The sequence below is a fragment of the Harpia harpyja genome, chromosome Z, assembly GCF_026419915.1.
Source record: "Harpia harpyja isolate bHarHar1 chromosome Z, bHarHar1 primary haplotype, whole genome shotgun sequence".
Lineage (NCBI taxonomy): Eukaryota > Metazoa > Chordata > Aves > Accipitriformes > Accipitridae > Harpia > Harpia harpyja.
In genome coordinates, this window is record NC_068969.1 from 72,975,881 (window position 1) to 72,999,768 (window position 23,888).

The 23,888-nt window shown below is 40.6% G+C and overlaps 1 protein-coding gene across 2 annotated transcripts in view; it reads left to right on the forward strand.

Moving 5' to 3' along the window:
* Positions 1–15,074: 15,074 nt before the first annotated feature.
* The window catches only part of RASEF (RAS and EF-hand domain containing), a 33,115-nt gene continuing 24,301 nt past the window's right edge, over positions 15,075–23,888 (forward strand). Inside the window, exon 1 of one of the 2 annotated variants that reach the window (XM_052778580.1) lies at positions 15,075–15,574. In XM_052778580.1, coding sequence (XP_052634540.1) covers positions 15,225–15,574 — 350 coding nt within the window. In that variant the 5' untranslated portion in view covers positions 15,075–15,224. The remainder of the gene's footprint in view (positions 15,575–23,888) is intronic. The other variant, XM_052778581.1, reaches the window with a different exon arrangement.

The window sequence follows — 23,888 nt, forward strand, 5'->3', positions numbered from 1 at the left end:
TCCTCAGTGGTGGAGCCTAAGCATGCTTAGGGCTCAAAATGCTTGCAAACTGGGAAAATATTAAGGGGAAAACTTCATCTGTGTGTGACCTGTTCTTACACTCTTTCCTGCCCATCTGCTCTTGGCCAGTCAGAGGTAGGACACTGGTATAGATGGTCCTGACGTAGCTCATCCAACTTTCTTGTGTAATGTTCTAATGTCCAGGGCAGTATATTCCCCACTGCTAGAAAGATTTTCCTTCTGATCAACAGGTTATTCCCTACGTCTGTACAATAGCCTCTGATACTGAATATTGTTATACCTAATATTGTTATACCCTTGCTCAGTGTTCCCTTCTCCTTGACAAACTTAGAATAGGGTCATGTTTCCCAGGCTATGATCCATGTTATTCTCCTAAGAAATCTCTCCATCTAACCCATGTAGCAAAAAATGGGCATCGTTCTTCCATTGAGACCTTATTAGTGCTGAACACAGTGGAAGGTCACATCAGGTGTCTCTGAGGCTGTGCTCCTCTGTATAGATCCGGTATGATGTCTGGTTTTTTGCTGGTTGGTACCCAGATGACGATTCATACGCCTCCAGATGCTTTCCTGAAAAATTTCTATCTAACCAGTTATTTCTCAACCAGTTGGTGCAGTTAATCATACCTGCCTAAGTGTGGTATCTAATTAATGAAGATTTTGTCCTCACTAATTTATATGCTGTTTTTTTCTCCAATTTTTCCAAGCATGTTTTTAACTGTAAGCCTGCTATTTCACTTGCTTGCATCTCTTTTCAGCTAGGTTTCATCTACAAGTTTAGTAAGAATATTCCTAACTCCAGTGGGGTTATCAGTGAAAAATCTGAATAGTTATATACCTATGACAGATCTCGAGTTCCCCTGTATTTGGCACTGGTGAGGCCGCACCTCGAGTACTGTGTTCAGTTTTGGGCCCTTCACTACAGGAAAGACATTGAGGTGCTGGAGCGTGTCCAGAGAAGGGCAACAAAGCTGGTGAGGGGGCTGGAGCACAAGTCTTATGAGGAGCGGCTGAGGGATCTGGGGTTGTTTAGTCTGGAGAAGAGGAGGCTGAGGGGAGACCTTACCGCTCTCTACAACTACCTGAAAGGGGGTTGTAGCGAGGTGGGTGTTGGTCTCTTCTGTCAGGTGGCTGGTGATAGGACGAGAGGAAATGGCCTCAAGTTGTGGCAAGGGAGATTTAGGTTAGATATTAGGAAAAATTTCTTTACTGAAAGGGTTGTCAGGCATTGGAACAGGCTGCCCAGGGAAGTGGTTGAGTCACCATTGCTGGAGGTATTCAAAAAGCGCGTAGACGAGGTACTCCATAACATGGTTTAGTGGGCATGGATGATGGTTGGACTCAATGATCTTGAAGGTCTTTTCCAACCCAAATGATTCTATGATTCTATGATTCTGTGACCCTAGGAAAACAGTCTCCAGGTATGGTTTTTCAAGGGTTTTTTTTCACCTACATAACAGTAGTTTCAATGTTATCTATTACTTCATCACAGGCTGGTCCACAGCTAATTCCTTAGTCTTTTTGAGGCAAATGTCTTTCCCCCTGTGACTTTTGTCTTGCAACTGTATTCTGATATAGAAAGCCTAGAAAAATAATTGTTTGCACATAATTATTTATACCATCAAGGCAGCTCCATTTTTTTTAACAATTGAAAACATGTATCTCACACTGGACTTTAGATTGCTATTTTTCAGTAGTAAAAAGCTACTCTGTTTATGGATTTGAAGAGAAAAAGGGAGTGCCATACACTTATTATCGGTCCACTCGTTTACAGTTGTGGATCTTAGTATTTTGACTGTAACAAATTGAATTTATTTTTGATGAGAGAATTATTTACATTTTAAAAGATCATCTTCTCTGATGGAGTTGATGTGCGTCACAGGTTTCAGAGCTTCATGCTGAGAGAATAGTTACCAGCAGGTATAATGAATATACTCTCTTTTCATCGTAATTCCATCTTTTAAGAGGCTAAGTGCCTGCTAATTAAATACAGAGAGCAAAATAAGTAAAAGAGCAGAAGGGCTTTTTAGTACATTTTCAATTTCCTATCCTGAATCACAATATATTAAGATGCCAGTCTCTGTTTCATAGGTAGCTATAGTAACATATATTCTTGTTACCTTTTATGTTTCTTTAATAGAGTTCAGTGCTATAAGTAAAGCCATTTTACTTGTTTGTTGTTGTCCAGTTATATGTAACTTAACACGAACTTTTCAGTTGATCCTGAACTTAGTACTTTTTTTCTGTGCTGAAAATGAATTAAAGTACATTTGTGTTGGCTACATGTTTTTGGTTGTTTTTTTTTTTTTTGTAATTATACCTAGCTTGCTGTGTGTAATAAATTGTTATGATCATTTTAAGGGACCTTCATGCCTGTAACTGCCTTCTACTTTTCTGACTCTGAGGAAGGCTCTCTGCATTTGAAAGAATCAGACAAAAGGTGTTTCTGTTTATGCTGTATCACTTATAAAGTAGTTAGATTGCATCAATGCTCTAATCTAAAATAATTACACCAATTTCTTTTGCAAGGATAGGCTGCTCTAGTTTGACATTTAGAGAGAAGGAAAGAAAATGTTATTATTTATTTTAAATATAGCAGAAAAGTTATTTCCCTATATTTTATCAAGCAATAATTCTAACCATTCAAGAGATTTCAAAAAAAGAGATGCTTAGCTGTGATCTTCTCATGCAGATAGCATATAATTTTGGGAGCTGGATTTTGACATGACCACATGCCTAGAACAGAAGGTAGAATGCATTGCATTTGACAAGGACTCAAACACTGGAAGCTGTAGCTTCCTCCTTGCTTTCCTCTCTGTTCCAGCTTTCTGTGCCATCACTTCATCAGGTACTGGAGAAAGCTGACTCTCTTCTTTCCCTACCCATGTGGGGGAGTTGGCCTTCCCTTCCACATTCACCTTCCCTGCAGCCCTCTTACTCTCCTGTGAAAGTCACAAAGGCAGAAGTTCTCAGCTTTAAACTGCTGTGATGTTTGGAGTACTTGGACATTTCAAAATATTTTTATTGCAGTTGGGCCTATGATTGTTCATATTTGGACTTAACAGAGTTCAGTATAAATGTCTTCTGAGGGTTATCCTTAATATTGTTCAATTTTATTTTTTATAATTGTTTTATGTGGCCCTGCTTATTCAGCACATGCACTACAGGGTTTTTTTCATGGCCTCACCTTAGTTTCCAGGTTTGTAGATCTTACCTGTATCTCACTATCTGTTGTCATTTGTTCTTGTTCTCAGTTATATGTTCAGTACTGCTGTGAACAAGTAGCTGGAATTTGTTTCTGTAAATCAGATTCTTAGATACATTGCACTTTTTGGTAAGATTTCTATCAGTATTTAGAAAATTACTTTTATTCCCTCTGAATGTAAAGAACAAATCACTAAGGAATGCTAAGTGTCACATGTTGCCAACTGTATGCTTACAATTTGTTCTGAAGTTAGCATTTATTATAGTGAACTCAATGAAATATATGCATTTTTTTTAAAGCTATAGTCGAAACACAAGGCAGAGACCTGCAGTTTTCCCTGTTAGTATTACTTCTCATGGATGACTGTGTTGAATTACAGTGGTGTTATCATAGCAGAAGTGGTAGTCCTGCAGATTTGAAAAGGTGTAGCTTTTTGACTGCAGATGACTGCCTTATGCTTTTGCATGCTTCCTTTTTCATTTTAGATTTTTAGGCATAAAGAACAGATTCCAAAGACCAAACATCCTTTCTGCCTTTTTTTTTATTAAATAGCAGGATGTAGAATGTATCCCAGTTCTCTGCAGCCTAACCAATACAGTCAAAGGCTTATGTCCCTCAGCAGAATAATACACAAGGTCTCTTTCAAAAATGTATACACTTAAATCTTCCTATTTCCACAAACAAGAGAAAATAGGAACATGTAGCCTTGAGCTAGCTATCAGCAACTATCACGTAGCCAGAGCCAAGTGTTGCCCCTGCTGCTTGCTTCGGCAGCCAATGAAACCACCTTACTTGGATTTTGTCAGCTGAGTAAGACTTGTGGATTTTAAAGTTTTAACACATAGGTGTCCTTATTGATCTGGAAACCACAATTTTTTCTTTATCAAATGCTGCTGCTGTCAGTGAGCTTCCTTCTGTGATAATTTATTCACAAGAGTATTTACATCAGCGTTCACCCAATTAATATCCACATTCTGTCAATTGAAAGAATTCAAATGAATGTAGTCATCTGAATTGGTTTTAAGTTCTCAGTTGCTATTAGTTACAATTTTACATTTATGTTTTCTGTGGAATTCTTTACATTATTACTTTCCAACCCGTTTACTGAAAAACAGAGACATTTTCTTTCAACTGTGTTACTAACTGATATATTGTCACTTTATAATCTTATTCCTTGAGTTGTGATAAGTGAATAAAATTGAATACTTAGATATAATTATGTATTTTGAAAATGAGCACTAATTATAAAATTCTTAATTGAAAACAACCTCTTACAGCTTACTGCATGATGCATAGGCTTTGTAGTACAGTATGTATCATGTTAAAATAGCAATTAAAGTTACACCACCATGCCCCCTGCCCCTGCAAATGAGAATGATGACCGTATTCCAAGTTGCAGGTTACACCTGAGACAGACTGGTAAATTTCTTGCTGCCAGTTATGTTTCCTAAGTTCTTCGATGCTGTGTTTTGAATTACAATAGTTGCTCTTATTTTTTAAATTATTGTATAAAACCCAAATCTTTTTCAAAAACCAAAATCATATTACAGTTCTGTTTCCATCCTTATTTAAATATAATGGAATAAATTTCATTTTTAAATTTACCAGATACAGCTGGTTCATTTTGCATTTGATTAGTTTGAAATAAAATCTGGAAGAATAGCTTGTCCAATGAATGGTCACATATGCCTCTTTATATTAATTAGTTTTGGTCTGTGCTTGTTGTTTTTTTTTTTTTATTTCTTGCTGCTTAAGCTGTCTGGACAGAAACCTGACCCTGCTGAAGTATTAGCAAGGTTCTTGATGGACCTGCAAATCATCTTGCATTTATATGGACTGGTTCAAGTTCAGTTACTAAACCCATGCAATTGCCACAGAGTGGTTGTTAGAAATATCACTGCTTGCCATTATAGGAAATGGGAACTGTAAAGAAAGAGGGACTTCCTTTCCTTTACCCTAGTCATTGATATATTTATATATTTTTAGATCACTTTGCAGAAATCTGCCACTTGACAATTCTTCTTTACAATTAATGGACACCCCAGTGCCCTGTGAGAAAAGCAACAGCTCTTAGATATGTACTAGCAAATAAATGAGTGTGCCTGGGAGTATTCCTGAGTACTGAAACAAATTCACATAGCACAGCACATGTCTGTGCAGTCTGACTGCATGCACATCCTGTTTTGGGAACAGTATCTGAACCATGCTAGCTGCCTGGAAATTATTTGGAGAGTGCTAGTTAGAACAGGCCAAATTTGTGCCAAGAAATGGTCTAATAACTTAATAGCAGAGGCAGCTGAATTATAGTGTCTAGGAAGTAGCAGTGACACGACAAAGAAGAGGAAAACTGGCTGTTTAAGTTGGACATGTGGACAAAGTGCCTCTTCCTAACCTTGAAAGTTATACATTAAGATTCCCCTCTAGTTAAAAATTTTTATGAATCTTGCTATTATTTCCAGAGGTTTTTCCTTTCCCAGCTTATACATAATTTCCCTTTCTTTCCTTTGATTTTTCTAAAGCATGGAAAATGAAATTCAAACTTCATCAACATTACTATTCTACATTTAATATTTTTTTATGGTTTTCCAAAAGTAAAGCTGACTCAGCACTTACAATGATGTGATGTGTAGGTCTCTGTGCGTATAGAAGCCATGAAGGTATTCTCGAAGATATCTGGAAGAATATAGGGTGAACTTGTTTTTTGTTTGTGGGTCTCAGGATGTGCCTGTTGGCCAGCTTTTGCTAGGTCAGTCTGGAATGTGTGAAGCTCAATTTCTACAGAGATGTCAGTTTGGATGCAATTAAAAAGCTCTGTAGTAACCGCAGAAGGTAAGTGTCTGGCCTTCCAGAAGAAATATCCTTCAGTCTTTGGCTACAGCTACAGCATTTCCTATCAGATCCTGATAATTTAATGCAAATATGAAAGCATTATTATTCTCATTAAATGCAAAATATATTTTTAAAGCCATTCACAGCTAGCTTTTAAAATGCAACCAGTTTGTGTTACCCTTGCAGGAATTTGTCTGCCCTACAGTGTGTTATAATCATGTTACAGTAATTCATAATGTCTGTTGTTCAAGTATTTGCTTTTACAGGTTGTACATCACTTTCAAAATTAGAGCTCTCAAGGACAGGAAATTTTACGGCATTATGATGTAGCTATTTTAAGTAGCATATTTAATACTATATAGTACAGAAATTAAGAAGAGTAAATTAGTTTACAAAAGATTGTGTTTTATTTAAATGCCATGTTTTTAAAAAAGTTTATCATGAAAGTAAGAATGATTATACACATCTTTGACACTGTTGCAATGAATCATTTAACAAATCGTTAATTAAGAGCAAAACTTTTCCTATTGCTCTGGGTTGCTTGTGAACTGTTTCTCTTTTCTTGTTCTTTTTCTTTTTTTCCTCAAATCCATTTATTCAAAATTATCCACTGCATCATCCTTAGTTTTAGCTTGAAAGTTATCATTTCATGATGACTATTTGAAACTAGAGCTGTCCTTGTTTCTGCTGAAGACGAAGTCACATGATATGCTTTTCCTCCCTGATCAAATGGGTGAACATGATAGCCCATTTCTCCTAACCCCCCCCCAGCAGTCAGCAGAGCACATTATGTTAACTGTCACATAGCTATAAAGTGGTATGAAATACAATATGACACAATACAACAATACAACAGCTTTTAACCCTGCAGTGTAGTCAACTAAAGCACTTAGACCTCATTATAGCTAAAGCCTAACTTAATGCAGCTGAGTGAGAGGCAATTGTTTTCTCTGAGTTTCAGAAGTCAGGTGGTTTAGGTGGAGGATCAGCCTGCCACAGAAAGCACTTATTTTGCATACATAAAATTAACTTTCCATAGGTGTTCTTGAGTATGTACTTGAAGTTTACTAATAGATGAACATCAGTATACTCTGTAAAAGATTTGTGAGCAAAGGTTGTTACAATACAATTTGTGGAAGAAATTTCACCTGTAGAAAAAAACACATTGGAAATAGTTATCTTTGTAGTCTTCTCCAGTTGTGTAAATCTTGAAGATCTGCAAGATAATACACATATCTAAAGGACATAGTAAATCTGTTAATGGATTTGGGCTCATAAGAACATCATTTTTTTTCTTTATGCTTTGGAGGCAGATGAGAGGGAACCTAGTTTTAGTGACTTTTTAAAGGAGGAAACATCCAATAGAATTAATTTTTTTTTTCCTTTCTGATTTTATACTATGTTGCTGAGATGAATTGTCTTTTCTGTAATTTGCATGATGAGAAAAGAGGATCTCTTAAATTGGTAGAAACTGTGGCAGATGTTTTTTCAAGTTTTCTTTCTAAGGCTATGACAAAATCTCACTCCTCTTCAAGATAATAAGCACAGTATTTTGTCTTACATTCCAGAAGAATTAGTGTGGCTTTACAAGTTTGTGACTCTTTTATTGTTTGTTTTACTTTTCAGCTCTGAGTCATGTAAAATTTATTCTCCTTTGGTTTAAAACCCCCATGAATTTCCTTTAACACTTTCCTGTTTAGAAGATCCTTGAGGGATGCTTTACTACACCTTTCTTCTTGTCCAGGTCTTCATTCTTTTATTGCAATATTGTTTGGTTGTACATTGTAATAAATAATTATTTAATGTTTTTGAATGCACTTATATTATTTTTCACATGATACAGAATTAACCTTGCTTAGGTGGAGAAAAGTCAAATTACTTGTGTTCACATTTATTCAGCATTCAAATTTGAACTGTTTTCAAAGTACTATATATTCAGGAAGTAAATTCTATTAAGATCATAATCTCAAATGTTATTCTGACCTTTTATAAATAAAAAGGCTTACACAGGCTATTTTTCTACCCTTACACAGGCTATTTTTCTACTGTAATAAATTAAAAACACCAGAGCTGTTCTCTGGCACTGAGGCCAGTAGGCACGGCAGTGTCTACTTCATTATTATTAAACTGGACTTACCTACCAAAACAGGGTGGCCACATTAAAACTGGCTTATCCTAGCTCCCAAATGGTGTTCATTAGGACAAAGAAATCATTAGGGAGGTGCTAGTTGGCCTGCATCCAATGTCGGGGTATTGTCCTAAACAATTTAACTGTGTAGGTAGTTGAGTTTCAGTGCCTTTGCCTGAGATCTGGCACTTTTGAAATTATTAGTTGCAGTCAAGGGGACTGAGAGACACTATCCAAAACTGCCTTCAATGCGGCATTGACAAATTCTGTTTTCCCCAGGAAAATTGCCCAGAAGCCAGGGCATGTCCTATAGCCCTGTAGGCACTGAGCAGCTCAACAGCCAAAATTCTCTTGGGATCCATAAATGAGACATTCTTCGCTTATTCTTTAACGGCCTGTGTCAATACACAAAGTTTGCCTAACAGGAACAGGAGAAGGTTTCACACAATGAAACAGCGGCAGCCACTTTTGCCCAAGATAAAGCAGAAAGAAATACTGATTGTGCGTGTCTTTATAGAGCAACCTGAAGGTAAGAGCATTACACACCAGCTTGGGAGATGGATTCAGTCCTCCTCTCTGCCTGAACAGATTCAGATATTTCTTGCTCCATTTAAGAAACACTGTCCTTTAGGCTGTCTTACAGTTGCTCAAGTGATTGAATATGTACCACTTAGCCAGAATCTGTGAAAATGTAAGATTTTTTGGACTGGACAGAGAGAAATGAAGGATGGATCGGTGATCCACTGCCATAGGGAAAATGGCATCCAGCATCTGCTCCAAAGACTTTTTTATCTAGTTACAATGAACTGAAAAACACAGACACTTGGGGCAGTGGCTTTGAGCAGCTGGGTGCTTTTCAACTCCATCGCTGTCCCCAGTAGCTTTGTGGTTAGGACACTGCTTCAGGCAGGGAAGTGAATTAAACTTGATTCTCCTGCTTTTGGGGAAACATTCCAACACATTGAGCAAGAAAGGAAGGTAGGAAGGGGGTGAAACAGCAACCTTTCTCTTTGCAAGGAAAACCTGGACCTTGCTGTGTTTTTGAAAGAGCTTTGGCACCATTCTGTAGAAAAAGGTTGAAGCTAATCCTAACTGGAAGGAGATATGTTTGTTCGACCTAACATTGTTCATCTCTGTCCTGAAAATGACACATCTATCCTCTGTCTTCAGCACTGCTCGTCGTTAACTAGATTTGCACATGGGGAATAGCATTTTGAAGTGCCCATTTCCTTAAGAACAGAGAAGGTTCATCAGTAGATGTAATGTGGTTTTGACTATTAGAACTGTAGAAAGCATGTAGACTTTCAAACACAAGGAAGGCTTATGCACCTGGTAGCTTGCATATCTTTCAGTCAAAAAAAGATACTGTCTTAACCTAGAAAGCTTATTTTGCTTATCTCTTTAGGCTATTCTGTCCATTACAGCACTAACAGTGACTCTTCGTGGCTTCTGTAGGAAACTTCTGAACCTGATCAATATGGATTGCACCATCTGTGACCGTGCATGAAGGAATATTTAGTCTATGGTAAAATTAAAACTCTTAACGATGAGCAGCATATAATAATCTAACGCAATAAATTACTTTTCCATTGATGCATTATTTCTCTGTGCTGTTTTTCTTTTCAGTTCTTTTCATGAATGGACTCAGAGAATTTTGCTTTAGATTAATTCTTTTACAGCTATGGAGAAAGATATAGTAAAAAATTAAGCAGCGGTCAGGCTTTCTCTCCACAGAGCAATGTAATTACTGCTTGTAGCAATCTGGCCTTACCACAAGAAAATAATGACAGAATGGATCTAGCAGCTTTGATTTCTTTGGGCCTAGCAGGACTGAAAAGACAAGGGAAGAAAAGCCTCTATTTTCCAGGATGCTTGTGGATCTTTCCATGTCAAACAGTCTCATTTGCCCCTTTGTTTCTGAGGAACTGTTACTTCCATACCTGAAGGTGGAATTTAAGATTTGGTGACTTCTTTTGCATTTCACTCAGCCAATTCTGCATTTCTATTCTTGTTCATTAAAAAGCAAGGTATTTGTCAGGTTTCCTAACACCTTGAAAATAGGACAGAATAAAAAACAGATCAAGATATCATGAAAATCATCATGAAAGCCTTCCTGTAAAAGATGAAATTCCTAAGTATTTACTGCTAGCTGATTATGTTATTTAAAACCATTACAGATTTTGAGAACTGGCAACATGACAGCCTGTCAAGAGAACAGTTTTTTTCTATTATTCCTGAGGTTGGAGTACTCTTGTTAGAGCAGCATGAGGATGGCTGCTAACACCTCCAAACTAGGCCCAGCAGTCATTATTGGTCAGTTCAGCATCTCCCTGGCTATTGAGTTGATCATACAGACAAGCTTTTAAAAAGGCTGTCAGATGTTCATACCTCCTTTGCTGCCAATACTTAATAATTTCTGCAAAAGCACTTTGGGTACTTCACTATTCTTTTATTAATGGTCTATTTTCTCTCTCGCAGGCTGAAGATGCTTCATCTGTATGGTTTCTGCTTCAGACACGGTCTGGAGTCCATTAAAGAAATCAATGAAACTGTGAAAGTCTTTCTTAACCTCACCGTCCCAGCTGCTAACATTTCAGCTGAATGAAAAATTCTGTGTATCCTGAGAGACATTTTTGGCTTTCAAATGTACCTCTGCTTTGACAAAGAACTTTTATGTCATTTTGTGCCTCATTTTTTTATGAAGTAGAAGCATAAAATTGTGTTCTTTGCAATATTATGCAAGTTTCTTAATTTCTTTGCCTTGGAGTAAGTTTTTAAAGATATAGGTCATGCCTTTTCCCCTTCAGAGGTTATAAAGATGCAATATATCTGAGAAGTACAGTCTACATGACACCCATTACTAAATACATTATGCTTAGTTTTTAATTGAAGAGAATAGGAGTGAGTCACGTTCAGCACTACTAAAAATTATACAGCAGAGAATGAGAGTATGTAGCAATGGTCTATAATCTGCCCAGACCTGGTATTTAAGTATGTGCACCTATCCTACATGCTTCACATGAGGTGCATGCCTGGATATAATGGGGTAAGCAGCTGAAAATGCCATCAAAGTCATAACAAGGGCAAAGGAAGGTGCAGTAGGAGAAAGGCAGAGAAGGGAAACAGCTGTGGGGGAGAACCACTACCATGGCCCATCTGCTGGAGAACTCCCAGAGCCACTCCGCTCTGCACGTCACCCTCTCACCATGCCCTTCACCTGCCTGCACACACTGTGCTTCCTTTCCAGATGGTAGGGAGAGGGCCAGCTGCATGAGCAGGTACGGGTACAACAGGAAGAGATGGAGCACCAAAATGGGATAGTGATGCTTTGAGATATATGGTGGCTTGCAGAATGGCAAAGTTTGTGTCAGCAAGTGGATAAATTGGAGCAGGTTTAATTAGTTAGTGTTCACGGTGCTGTGGCTGGTATGATACCTCTGTGTAATACTAACTGTTTTCAGTGAGGTGTTTCTATATTACTGGTTGATTCTATTTTACTTATGTTCTACTTTGCAAGTAAACTGGACAGTTTGTGCTAAATTGCTTAAACTGTCCAAATGTAAAACGGACAAAGATGAATATACAAGTTATTGCAGCCACAGAGAGATCCATTCGCTCTCTTAACCATCCATAATATTGGGAAGATTAGTTAATATATGCAAGAACTATAGAAAAGAAATACTCTGTCTTCAGAGTAAGGTCTGAATAGTGTGCATTAAATTGTAAATAATGCCCAAGTCCACATACAATAATGAGGAAAAGCAAATTGCTGAATAATTGTTCCAGTTTATGTTCCATTTCCTAACTTTTAAATGCTTGATATTCCAAGCAGAAGTCTTCCTTTAGCATGTGTATAAGATTACTAAAATGATATATAGAGAAGGATGGGAAGAGGTCTGCTATTTCAGGTATAGGATCTGCCTGGAGCACAGCACTGCAGCTTTTCTGGGCTTCTGCATTGTTCTGCAAAGTTACTTTCAGAGACCACATGAATTTAAATCACATTTAAGAGTTCTGTAGCTTATCCCACTGGCCAGCATGTCTCCTCTGCATTTTGCTTCCTGGGGCAACGCTAGGTCTTGATGTCATGTGGTGCCACACCTCCCGTTTCTGTTTTCCCTGACTCTTCTAATCTGCTCCATTTAATCTCTGTGTCAAGACCCATCTTTTCCCACTCAGTACAATAGGACACTTTAGTAGTGATATGATGAAGCTTTTCTTGGTTTTGTGTTATCTTAGGCCTCCCTGAAGTTCCTGAGCATGATTTCATGTTCTGTTTTGCCTCTTCAGCCGAACAGATGCTCTGAGTAGCTTGTGAAGTAAAACAGATAGACTGAAAATTGCATGTAGGGTATATCTGTATCTGTAGCTTTGGTATCTTCTGAATTTAAAACTTCTCCTGTACCATATCCATACTAGTAGGCCACAGAAACAGTGTTTTGATTTTGCATATTTACTTAATTTAGAGCTGGATTTGAAAGGACAGATCCTTCTAAGAACAGGCACATAATTTCAGAACAAAGCACTGTTTTGCCATTGCCTGCTGGGAATCCTGCCCTTACCACTCACTCTTAGGTCTCACCAAATAAATAATCTTTTGTTATCTCTGTGCTGTTATGTTAGGACCATTTGACTGAACCATGGCCTGCCAAGCAAGCACTTGTTGCCTGGCACTGTGTAACACTGCAGGCATCTTTTGCAGATATACCTATGCCTTGGCAGTGCTAAGTGACACACCGTACTTCATGCCAGTGCCTCAGATTTGTGTGACAAAACTTCTGTAACAGTGGAAATAAGGGAGATGCCAAAGACAATGACATCCACCAAATACACAAGGAATTACCTGCATATGAAGGCAGAAATCTGGCCCATGTAGGCATTGCATTGGCAGATATTGCAGGACTTTTATATGGCTTGATTCAAAATTGAATGTTAATGTGAAGATTTCCACTTGTTTTCACGGTTACTAATTATTTACTTGTATCATATAGTTAGAAACATAAAACTTTCAAAGAAAACAAAGATGCAGAACTTTGTAGCAGGAGTGTCAAATCCCAAGTCATATAAGAAAACCAGGGTTAGATAGAAAAGTTTGGGAAAAGATGATGTTAAATTTCAGAGAAAAAAAAAAAAAAAAGATGGGGGCTATATGTCCAAAGTCTATGCCCTCTACTTAGCAGTCCCATGTAGTCACTACCACAAGAGATAGCCACAACAGAGTGAATAAGAGAGTGAGAAGGATAAGGATTACTGACAAACATCAACTCAGAAACCTGCAGCCACAAAAGCAAACGAGAAGGTAAGCACATCAATTTGAGTGGGAGCTCCCTGTCTGTCTAGTGAGACCCTTTCAGCCCCGGCTGAGACTCTTGCCGTTCAGCTCAAGGCAAACCTCCTGACTTCTATGAACAGGTAGCTGGTGTGTGTAAGCAAGATAAGTTTATCTCTTGATGGCTGAACCACCCTTCATCAGCCCCATAACGGCTTCATGATACTCTTTGGGTACAAAAATTTGATGGGCGGATGAGAAACCATGAAAGAGAAAGAACACTTTTGTTAAATTAATTCTGCTTTACTAAAACACTAGATCTTGCTAGACTCAGAATCCAAAGATGATACCACTTTGCTAATCTTAGTAGTTCTACAATTGTGTAATGGAAAAGTAGTAACAAAAATGTATAAAATCATAAATTTAAGTCCTTCAGTTATCTGATATTTGTAAGCTAAAATTTATATTCCACGTTACTGAACGGCTGTATTTCTCTGGAATGCAGAGAACATTTCACAAAACATTTTATTGACTAGATTGTTGGCAGGATTTTAGGCTGAGTCTGTCTAAGCCTGACAAAATAGTAATCAAAACCTGTAAAATAATAATAATTTCCTTTGAGGGCATTCCACGTCTCTTGGGCAGAAGAGCACTTACAGTTCCCATTCACAGTACGTGATTTATTCTAATGAGAGGTCAGCTGGACTATTTGTACTTTGCTGGATGAGGTGCTTAGCCTTGGGCTATGTTTTGGTCAATAAGGAAACACTGTTTTGGTAGTTGGATTTGTATTCTGTTTATCACAACCTTGGTATACAGAATTTACATTTGCAGGTAGACGTAAAGAAGAGTAAGTGCAGGGAAATAACAATAATAAAAAATCTCAGTTAAAATTTATCTGCTTCCAATGAAATCTGAGTTTTGAGTCTGACTTCAAGAAAGTGAGAAGTCTTGACTTCTGTGAAGAGAGACAGGTGCTAGTTCTTCTGTACAGAGCAGTGAAAATCCGGCTCCTTTGGCTGATTGATTCGAATGTAGCTTTCGCATTTTCAGTTTAATCTGGTATTTTAACAAGGTGCACGTCTAAACTACTGGTGATGGGATAGTAGCAAGCACGTGCTCGGCAACGTGTTAAGTCCAAGACCACTCGTGGTCAGTGAGCAAGAATTCATCGAGTGGATCTTTGGGTCACCCTGGGTTCTTTGTCTTCCACGAACGCAAGGACTACTTTTTATTCGGCTGGCGAACAGAAATGAGATTTCACGCCTTACGGTGACCGCATAATATCGGGGCTCACATTTGACGGCTGCAGGGTGGGTGGGACGTGGCTTTAACCTGTGCTCCTCGCAGACAGTTACCTGTGCCGTTAGCGACGTGCGGGGCGGAGAGGTGCGCAGGGGAAACACCCTGCCTGTCCTCCTCCGGCTGCGGGCGGGAGCCTGGCGGGGGCAGAGGGGGCCGGCACCCGCCGGCCGCCGGCGCGGAACCGGCCCCGCCTTCGCCCGGGGGCACCGGCTGCCCTGGGCCGGCACGGCACGGCACGGCCGGGCGCCTGCCACGGCCGACAGCCGCCACCTGCGGCCCGCCCCCCGCCTCCCGGCCGCGCCCGGCCCCGCGGGGCGCCGGGGTGGAGCAGGGCCCGTCCCGCCCCGCCGACGGCAAAGTTGTGCCGCCAGGTCGGGACGCCGCCGCTCGCTCCGTCCCGTCCCGTCCCGTCCCGTCCCGTCCCGTCGGCGGGTAGAGTATCCGCGCCCCCGGCCGCGGCGCCGGCCGATGGATCCCGAGGCGGCGGGGGACGAGCTGTCCCGCCTGCGCGCCCTCTTCCTGGCCTGCGACGCCAGCGGCTCGGGCCGCATCGAGCGGGAGGACTTCGCGGCGCTCTGCGCCGAGCTGCGGGTGCGGCCGGCCGAGGCCGAGGCCATCTTCCAGCGCCTCGACAGCGACCGCGACGGGGCCATCACCTTCCCCGAGTTCGCCCGCGGCTTCCGCGGCGCCACCCGGCGGCGGCCCAGCGGCGGCGAGCCGGAGGGCGAGGGGGAGGCGGCGGCCGGCGCCGCGGGGCTGGAGCAGCCCTGGAGGGACTTCGAGGTGCGGCTCGGGGACGAGGCCAGGTACATCCCCAGGTAAGGCCCGGGCCCGCCGGCGCCGCCGCCCGCACTCCCCCCACTCCCCCCCCCCCCCCCCCCCACTCCGGACCCCGGGGCGGAGGCGGCGGGGGGAGCGGCCGCCCCGGTGGGAGTGGGGCTGCGGCCACCGGGGTGCCGGGGCTGAGCCTGCCCGCGGGGAGCCTGGCGTGGGCAAACCTTGCTCCTGCCGCCCTCTGGAGGGGGAACGGCCGTCCTAGCAGCGGCTTGCGCCGGTGCTGATGCAATACCCTGCCGGGGAGAGTGCAGCCCGCGGTACTCGCAGGTGTATAGAGCCCTCACCACTTCTTCTTCTCGGTTTTGAGGGTTTCCAGCTCTGTTTTTCCAGCGTGCAGCCGCTTTCTTGCTTCCTCTCCGCTGCTCTGCCGGGGAGCCACGGGGGAAAATCAGGCCGGTGAAACGCAGGGGATGCGAAGTGCTGCCAGCCCCTCAAATGAAACTTTGTCCCCCCGCTATCCCCCGACCAGCCGCCAGCATCTTTTTCTTGCACCCCTGTCCTCCTAGTAAAGGCAGACCAACACCACCTCTGCCTCCAGGTTAATGGTGCTCGTAAGTACGGCTCTTGGGCTGAGGAGCTCACTGAAGTCCGTGGGAGCCTTTGCCCTCGATGCCAGTGAAGTGAAGATGACTGATGGTATCTTAGTTTGGGAACAAACCCGATTACCACGGCTCTGTCAGTACCGAGCTGGTTCCCGTTTACAGAGGCACATTTTGGTGATTCGCAGTAATCTGCCCGGAACCCGATGTGCTCAAAATTAATAGGAAAACGGTGGCCATAAAAAGTACAGAGTGATTCTGCTTCATTTTAAAATCATAATTTAAGATGGAAAACAAGCAATCTGAGTTGAAGGGCTTGGCAGCTGGTTAAGAGGCAGTTAAAAAAAAATGCATACGTTAATATATCTGCAGAGACTGTGTCAAGTTGCAGTGGGTCCTGGCTGTGAGGTACACAGAAGCTAGTAAAAGGCAGGTTAGTTTCTGTGTAACTTTTGTAACAATCGAATCGAATGTACAGCTTGTTGTTTTACAAGAGCATGTATCAAATAATTGGCAAATTTTTAGCATTCCAGTCTCCATGTAGTGCACCTTAAATTCTTATCTATCCCAATAACATGGTTCTAGCCGCTTTTAAAAATGCATTTGGATTGTGAAATGAAAAATTTCTTCAGAGAAATTTTCAGTTACTTAACCTGCTACTCATGTGCGCAACTGGAGTTGATTGTTCTTTTATTTTTGGACTGGAAGGGTAAATAACATTGGTTAGTCTTACTGGACCGCTCCATTTCAGGCGGATCAGTAACATCATACAGGTCTTACCTAGTTCCTGATGCCTTCCTTGCTACATACTTGCTTTCTGCAGAAAGACAACAACAACAACAACAAAAAGGCCATTGGAAAATTTACAGAAGCAATTTGTAACTCAACCTAAAGCCAGACAGAAACTCAACAGGAGATAGAAAAAATCTGACTCGTGAACAGTGGTGGCTTGTGAAAACATCTATCTACTTTTGGTAATAAGCATATCTCAGTATCTTTGTTACTATGTTTGCAGCAGCAGGTTGAATATAGTCCAGTTGTTCGTCTAAGAGGATAGTAGGAAGGAAGAGGAATAGCTTTTGTTGGCTTGGCTGTGCAGACACATCCTTTAGTTTTGTTAAATTCATCATGACACAATGTCATTTGTGTTATGATTCTTGTACATCTAAATTGCAAACAGAACTAAATTTTGATAGTTAAATACATGTGTATCAGGTGGGCAGTAATTTGATGTAAATGCTTCCTATTCTTGTTCAGCTTTATAAATAGCTTTGAACATCCTTTGCAGTCAGTTGTATTTATTAGGTGTGTGTCAACGTCAGCTGAAGAACAGTGCCCTTTGTTTTCTTGTTCTCTCTCTTTTCTGTCCTGAAGAGCTAGAAGCAGATCTGTGTTACAGCTCAGCTTTTTTCCATTTGTGGCCCGCATCATTTTTTGTTGAAATGTATGTGTAAGTTTTTTTTCGCATGAGTAGTCCCACTAAAATCATTAGGACCGCTGGTGTAAGTCATGAATATATTGAAATTGATTGAGGAGTCTAGTCATAGGAGAGTTTTTAAGTAACAGAATATAACAAAACCATGTAAAGTACAAGCTGGTACTTCAAAAAAGTTATTTATCTTTTTATTTAAATGATTTTTTTTAGTTGTTTATCAGTTCAGGTTTTTTTTAGGGAAAGGCAGTGCTTTGAAAAACAGACCTAGCTTGGAACATACCTGCATCTTAAATACTATAAAATAGTTGGTGTCCTCACATTGTGGTTTATTACTCTTCATATGTTTGCTGTAACATTGGCGTTGAAAACCATTGGAAAAGTAATTGCAAAGAAGAAACTCCTCAAACCCAGATGAGTGGAGCTAGTTGTCCCTATTTTTTATCTGGAATGTGTGTTTTTTATCTCAATCATTTTGGGGTTCAGTACCCTCAAAATGCTGTGCCTTCTGGCCCCAGTCTAGCAAAACCCTGGCACATGTGCTTTGATGCTATTGTGGTTTATAGAGACAGAAACAAGGTATAGCAGATGGAAGTAGTGAGAAAAAAACAGGGCTGAAGTCAGGAGAAAATTATGTAGTAAACACCTGTGGTCTCTAGAATTCCTAAGCTTGATTAAGTGCCCATGGAAATCAAGGGGAAATTTTTCACTGATATCAAAACATATGGTTCAGCCTCTCTTTCTGTGACTGAGCTTTTAAAAGCCATAAATAAGCCTCCATAGTAAGGTGTGAAACCCAGTACACAGATCAATATCCTGACCCACTCCTCAGTGTAGTAGCAGCCGCCATTAGATGCGAGACTGTTTACTGCCAGGTACTTCCTCATTCCAGGTACTAAAATAAGCATATGCTACAATAAGTGTATTTTGAATTTAGTTAATTTTAAAAAAAGATAGTTTTATTATGGGATGGATCCTGCCTCTTTGTAGTTTGGTGTATCATTTGCACAGTTCTGTTAGCTTATACTTTAAAGCATCCAAGTCTGTACGTACTGGAGCTGTGGTTGTATGTGTTGCAGTTAAACAAAAAGAGTAACATCAAAGGGTTTCTTTTCAGCCTTGTTCCTTCCCTCCCCACCTGAACAGATTTTTGGGACTAAATTCAGTTAGATTTCTTGGTAAGGTGGTCATTGTGAGTCAAAGTGGTTTTTGCCATAGTCTTTACGCGTGTTCAGTGGGCAGTTGTGCCTCTAGCACAAAAAAAAGTGGAAAGTCCTTTCAGGCTGATAGCCTAATATAATGTGTGAAGTCAGATTTTAGTGGAGTTGCGTAGAGGGTTGAGGGTTTTTTTTTGGCATTCGTTTAATTTGAAATGCAGCTACCCTTCTGTGGTGTTATATTCAGTTGGGTATAATGAGTAATTAAACGCAAAGGATTGCAATGCCTTTGGTTTATATGTATTGGATTGCCAACTGGGGTATGCCTCTGTGAGCCACAGGAGATCTGTTTATTGAGAACTCAGGCATGTTCATTGGTTTGTTCCTCTAAGAAGTATTTGCAATGGTACAGGAGTAGACAAGGTTAAGAAACTTACCTATTTGGTGCTCCAGGCAGTGAGTCCTCCAGTGCACTGCCTCCACTGGAAGGGTTTAGCCCTTGACTGTGTTACTAGGTGTTGTGTTCTTTATTAATATGTGGCCAACCTCAGATCTGCTTGGGTTTCAGTGGTAAGACTGAAAGGTTCCCTTCACACTCCTAATACGCTTGTGGTCCTTTAAGCATGTGGGAAAGTCTCCTAATGGCAATGCTTTTCCATTCCTTGGCTGGAACAAAGAATGATCCAACATCCACTGGCACTTCAAGAGAAAACCTGTACTTACAAATGCTGCAACAGTTATTTGTGTCTCTAAATTGCAGGCAAAAAACTTCACAGAAAACAGAGTTTGAAATTTTAATGTCAAAGACCTTCAATCAGAAAGAACAAAGGCTTGGGACTGCGTGTGCTGTGTGCATACTTGTGTATTGTGGAATCACTCTGGGATAAATTGAATCCCTTTAAGCCCTACCAGGCAATTTTTGTGAGATATTTGGCAAACTGGATAATCTGATTAGGAAATGAACTAAATTAATTCGAGCATGAATGGGTGGATGAATCTGGAGAAGAAAGTTTGTATGCCTGTTTTGAGTTAAATTCTTCTCAGAGTCCTCATACTTCACTGGTTTGCATTTTAGTCTTGGGGTCTGTTTTACTTGTGTGCCTTGTACTTTGGGCCAAGCTGACTGTTCATCGGACTCTGATATCAGGGCTACCACACTGTGAGATTTTATGCATCGTACAATTCCAAAGTCTTCTAATTTGATTATGATAACTGTTTGCCCTCAATCGTGTCATCTGAAGCTGTATAGAAAATGTGGATCTGGGGGACGTGATAAAATGAGAAAAGAGTGCTGTTTTTAAGATGAACTACTTAAACTGTGAAGACAGGTGATGCTTGTGGGATATACTGCTGTGCTGCAGCAAATGAAAGGTGCTCTGCTGCATAAGAAAACATCCAAAACCTGTCATGCTCTTGCCTTCATGAGCCAGGATAGTTTTTTTGCCAAAGTCAATACAGAGCACAGCATCAACTCTTGTCGGCAATTTGTGTTTACTTCCAAGAGATGATGAGCCATAATATCAGCACTGGAGAGATTTCCTTGGAAGTTGAGGTGTGTTCCCCAGAGAGGATAAAGGCAAATCCTGAGGAAAAACAAATGCTGGGTCCCCCTTTGTCACAGCGCTGGAGAGGGGATGTCTGCTGTAAGAATGATGTCTTATCTTTTAATATGTCTCATGACAGGGTTTCGACAAATGTGCTCTGCTGGAAATGTGATGGATGCCTTTCTGTGAGCTAGAAGACTTTCTGAGCTACCTTAGGTTTTACTGCTTTTCTGGTTTTTTGCTTTAATCAGAACAGCATCTGTGCCAAGTAACTTAATCACTGTAGCACTTGTTTTCCTGCTATTTTCATGTCACACAATCATTTGTCATAACCATATCCTTTGGAGTGTTCTCCTTTTCCACAGACTTCATCTTTCCCTCCCTGTCCCACAGTCTTTTCCACTCCTGCTCCACTGGCTCCAAATCACACCCCTGTCTTTAGGAAGAGAACAGTATTTATTCCTTGGAAACATTAAACATCCCTTCCCTGGGAATCAGCCATTGGCCAGGCTCTCTCATCTGGGGGTTGCAGGTTTGTTTGTCTTCTTTTAATGCAGCCTGTTTCTGAAGGGGCAGATACAGAAAAAGAAAAGGTGGTATTAAAAAAACCCATAGTGCTTCAGGTTGAGAAATACCTTGAATTTTACACAGTGTTAATGTTTTGTTTAATCTGTTTTTCCTCAAGGCACTTAATCTAGGAGAAAGTGTTAGGCACTCAGTTGTGACAAAAGTAGATCCTTTCCCATTTGGAATGGATTTGGTTGATGTTTTCTGGTAGCTGATATGATGGCAAGTCCAATGTGTCTGCTTTTCAGAAAAAGGTATTTCTCTGTCTCTTAGTGGCACACATAGGCTATTAGTCTCCAGTGTAAGGACAATCATGAGATGTGTAATGAATGCTTGATCTTTCTCTTGCTCTGACCACCCAGCGCAGACCACCTTGTACTTCATCCCTTCATGTCCATACCAGAACAGAGCTCTGTAATTTTACAAGCTCACCTACACTGGGAAGAAACCATTAGAGTAGTGTTCTAAAACTTAGGAGTGGGAGCATATTAGCAGCATGAAAACAAGTTTAAGTGTAGTGGTGATTATCTTTGCTTTTACCTGCACCTACAAAAAGAGAAATTAATTTTTCCAGTGCTTGAAAGATGTCTGGGTCAGGAAAACAAAGAGAAAGTGTTTGGGGAACCTGAAGTCTGCAGTAAGAACATGGATAAGAAAGAAGATAGAAGTGTAGACACAGATCAGTAATTGGCAAGGGATGGTGTTGAGAAAGATATGGATGTACACAGAAGGACCTACAGAAACAGTCCTGCTGGGTAACACTTTGGTCTAGTTATCTTACCTCTCAATACAACCCTCATCCAGCTAAGCCTGACAGCCCACGCGCAGCTCCTGTCCAAGAGAGATTTTACCTTGTTTTGCTGCTTTGTGCTCCCCAGGGTGCTCTGCACAGGGAGGCCCTCAAATCATGCTGGTCACCTTGTCAGTCTCCACCTTTCTAAAGCAGATCCAGGTAAACATATGCAAAATAGCGATGGAAGAAACACTGAATCTTTACCATGTAAATGAGGGAAGGTGGTATTACAACATCACTGGCACATCTTTGATTTTTCTCCGGTTTTCCACTAGCTTATTGCTTTTTGTACGTCTTCGGTGGAAAACTGTACTGAAAATACTGCCCTTGGGGTCAGACTAAGGGGCCCGTGTAACATAGTATCCTCTCTCTGGCAACTACATAGGGAACACATGTAAGATACTGAGCAACTGTAGAGTTATTCTTATCATAGAATCATAGAATAGTTCGGTTTGGAAAGGACCTCTACAAATCAGTCCAACCCGCCCTGCAATGAGCAGGGACATCTTCAACTAGGTCAAGTTGCACAGAGCCCCATCCAATCTCGCCTTGAACAATTCCAGGGATGGGGCATCCACAACCTCTCTGTACAACCTGTTCCAGTGCCTCACCACCCTCACTCTAAACTTATCATTCTTTGATAAATTCCGTCAGCTCCCACTGAGCTGCATTCAGAGTGTGGGTCATTAGGCAAATGCTCACTGTACATTCAGCAAACCAAAATAATACTATGTGATATGAGTTAGCATAGCTCTATGGGTTAAATGAAATTATGCCACTTAATATAATCTAAATATCTGATATATCTAATCCCAGTGTTGTTTTAATTCTTTTTTTTTTTTTTTTTCCATCTCTCTTCTGCTCCTCCTGTATTCTACCGTGGTATTTAAAATCTATCATATTACAAATTGCGTTGTCATCATGGCAGTTTTATTTTCTTTCTGCAATTTGCTCAGGAACTCTCTGAAACCATGTGAATACAGTAACTTTGCTTAAGTTAACTCTTATGTGAAGTTGTGCACATATTGACTAATTATACTTACTAATTAGTAATTTTACAGACAGCTTACGTTATAAAACCTTTGAGATGAGGCAAGGTAAAGCCAGAGCAATACTTGGCCAGAATACTATACTTTTTTGGGTATAAGCGTTTTGTGTCTGTACTTTGTAGAAGCAGCAGAGAGGTAGTGCATGCATGGTAGGTAGTGTAACCATAGCGTCAGACAGGCCAAAGGGACAGTTTCTTTCATGTCTTATATCAAAAAATGCATTAGTATTTGTGAATGTCTACAGTTGTTTTAGTGTGGAACTTAAAGGGGTGCAGTTAAATCCATTTAAAAGTGATTTTGGGATTTCAAGGAAGACCAGTTTTAAAGGGCAAACCTGAGCATTTCAGATGAGTTTTGCTGCAACTGAAGTGAGAGCATTCTGGTTGCCTTTTTGTCCAGCAAAAGGATAGACTATTCAGAGTTCAGAAGTCAGCTTGGCAAAATCCATTTGTGAAATCTTCCTCCATAAATGATTTTGAATAACTAATGAATCTGCAGAAAGAAATAGCATGTATTCAAGGGGAACTGGAGACAAACAAACAAACTGGGCAATATTCATTGCAACTTATATGTCCTGCTGCAGCGGTGTCACTGATATTTACCAAAGCATGTGAAAACAGAGGAGTGATTGAAAATACGGAAAGAGACAATTCAGAACAATTCCCCTCATAATCATCAAATACTTACTGCATGTTGATAGAGAGTGTATATATCTACATCTTTCTAAAATTCCATGTATCTATAAAATATCGCAGTGTGCTTGCTGCTAATTCATCACAGATACTTGGAGTGATTAAATCAATAGCAGTCTTGCCAGTTCATGAAAGTATATTACTTCTTGCTGAAGGCGTAAGTGATTAAGCAGAGTCCCATCAATTTTGTTGCATGACTTTAATTTCTCCTCTGTTTTTTTGTTGCTGCAGTAGTTGTTGAGTCATGTTTTTAACTAACACCTCCCATAAAGTTGCCATAGAAGCACTCAGGTGAGTGTCACGGAGAATATCAGTGGCCAATTTTAATCTAAAAAAGCCTTCCAGGCCCTTTCCAGGATCCTGCACAGTTGTGGTTGTATGGGTATTGTTTTGCTTCTTAAGCCTAAGTACTGCTTCATAAAAGTGGGTCACTGAGATATTTTGAAACCATCTGGATGGTAGCTGGTCACTGGGCTAAGGAGGAATAATAAAGAGGTTTTTGTATCACAGAGGGAGAATAAA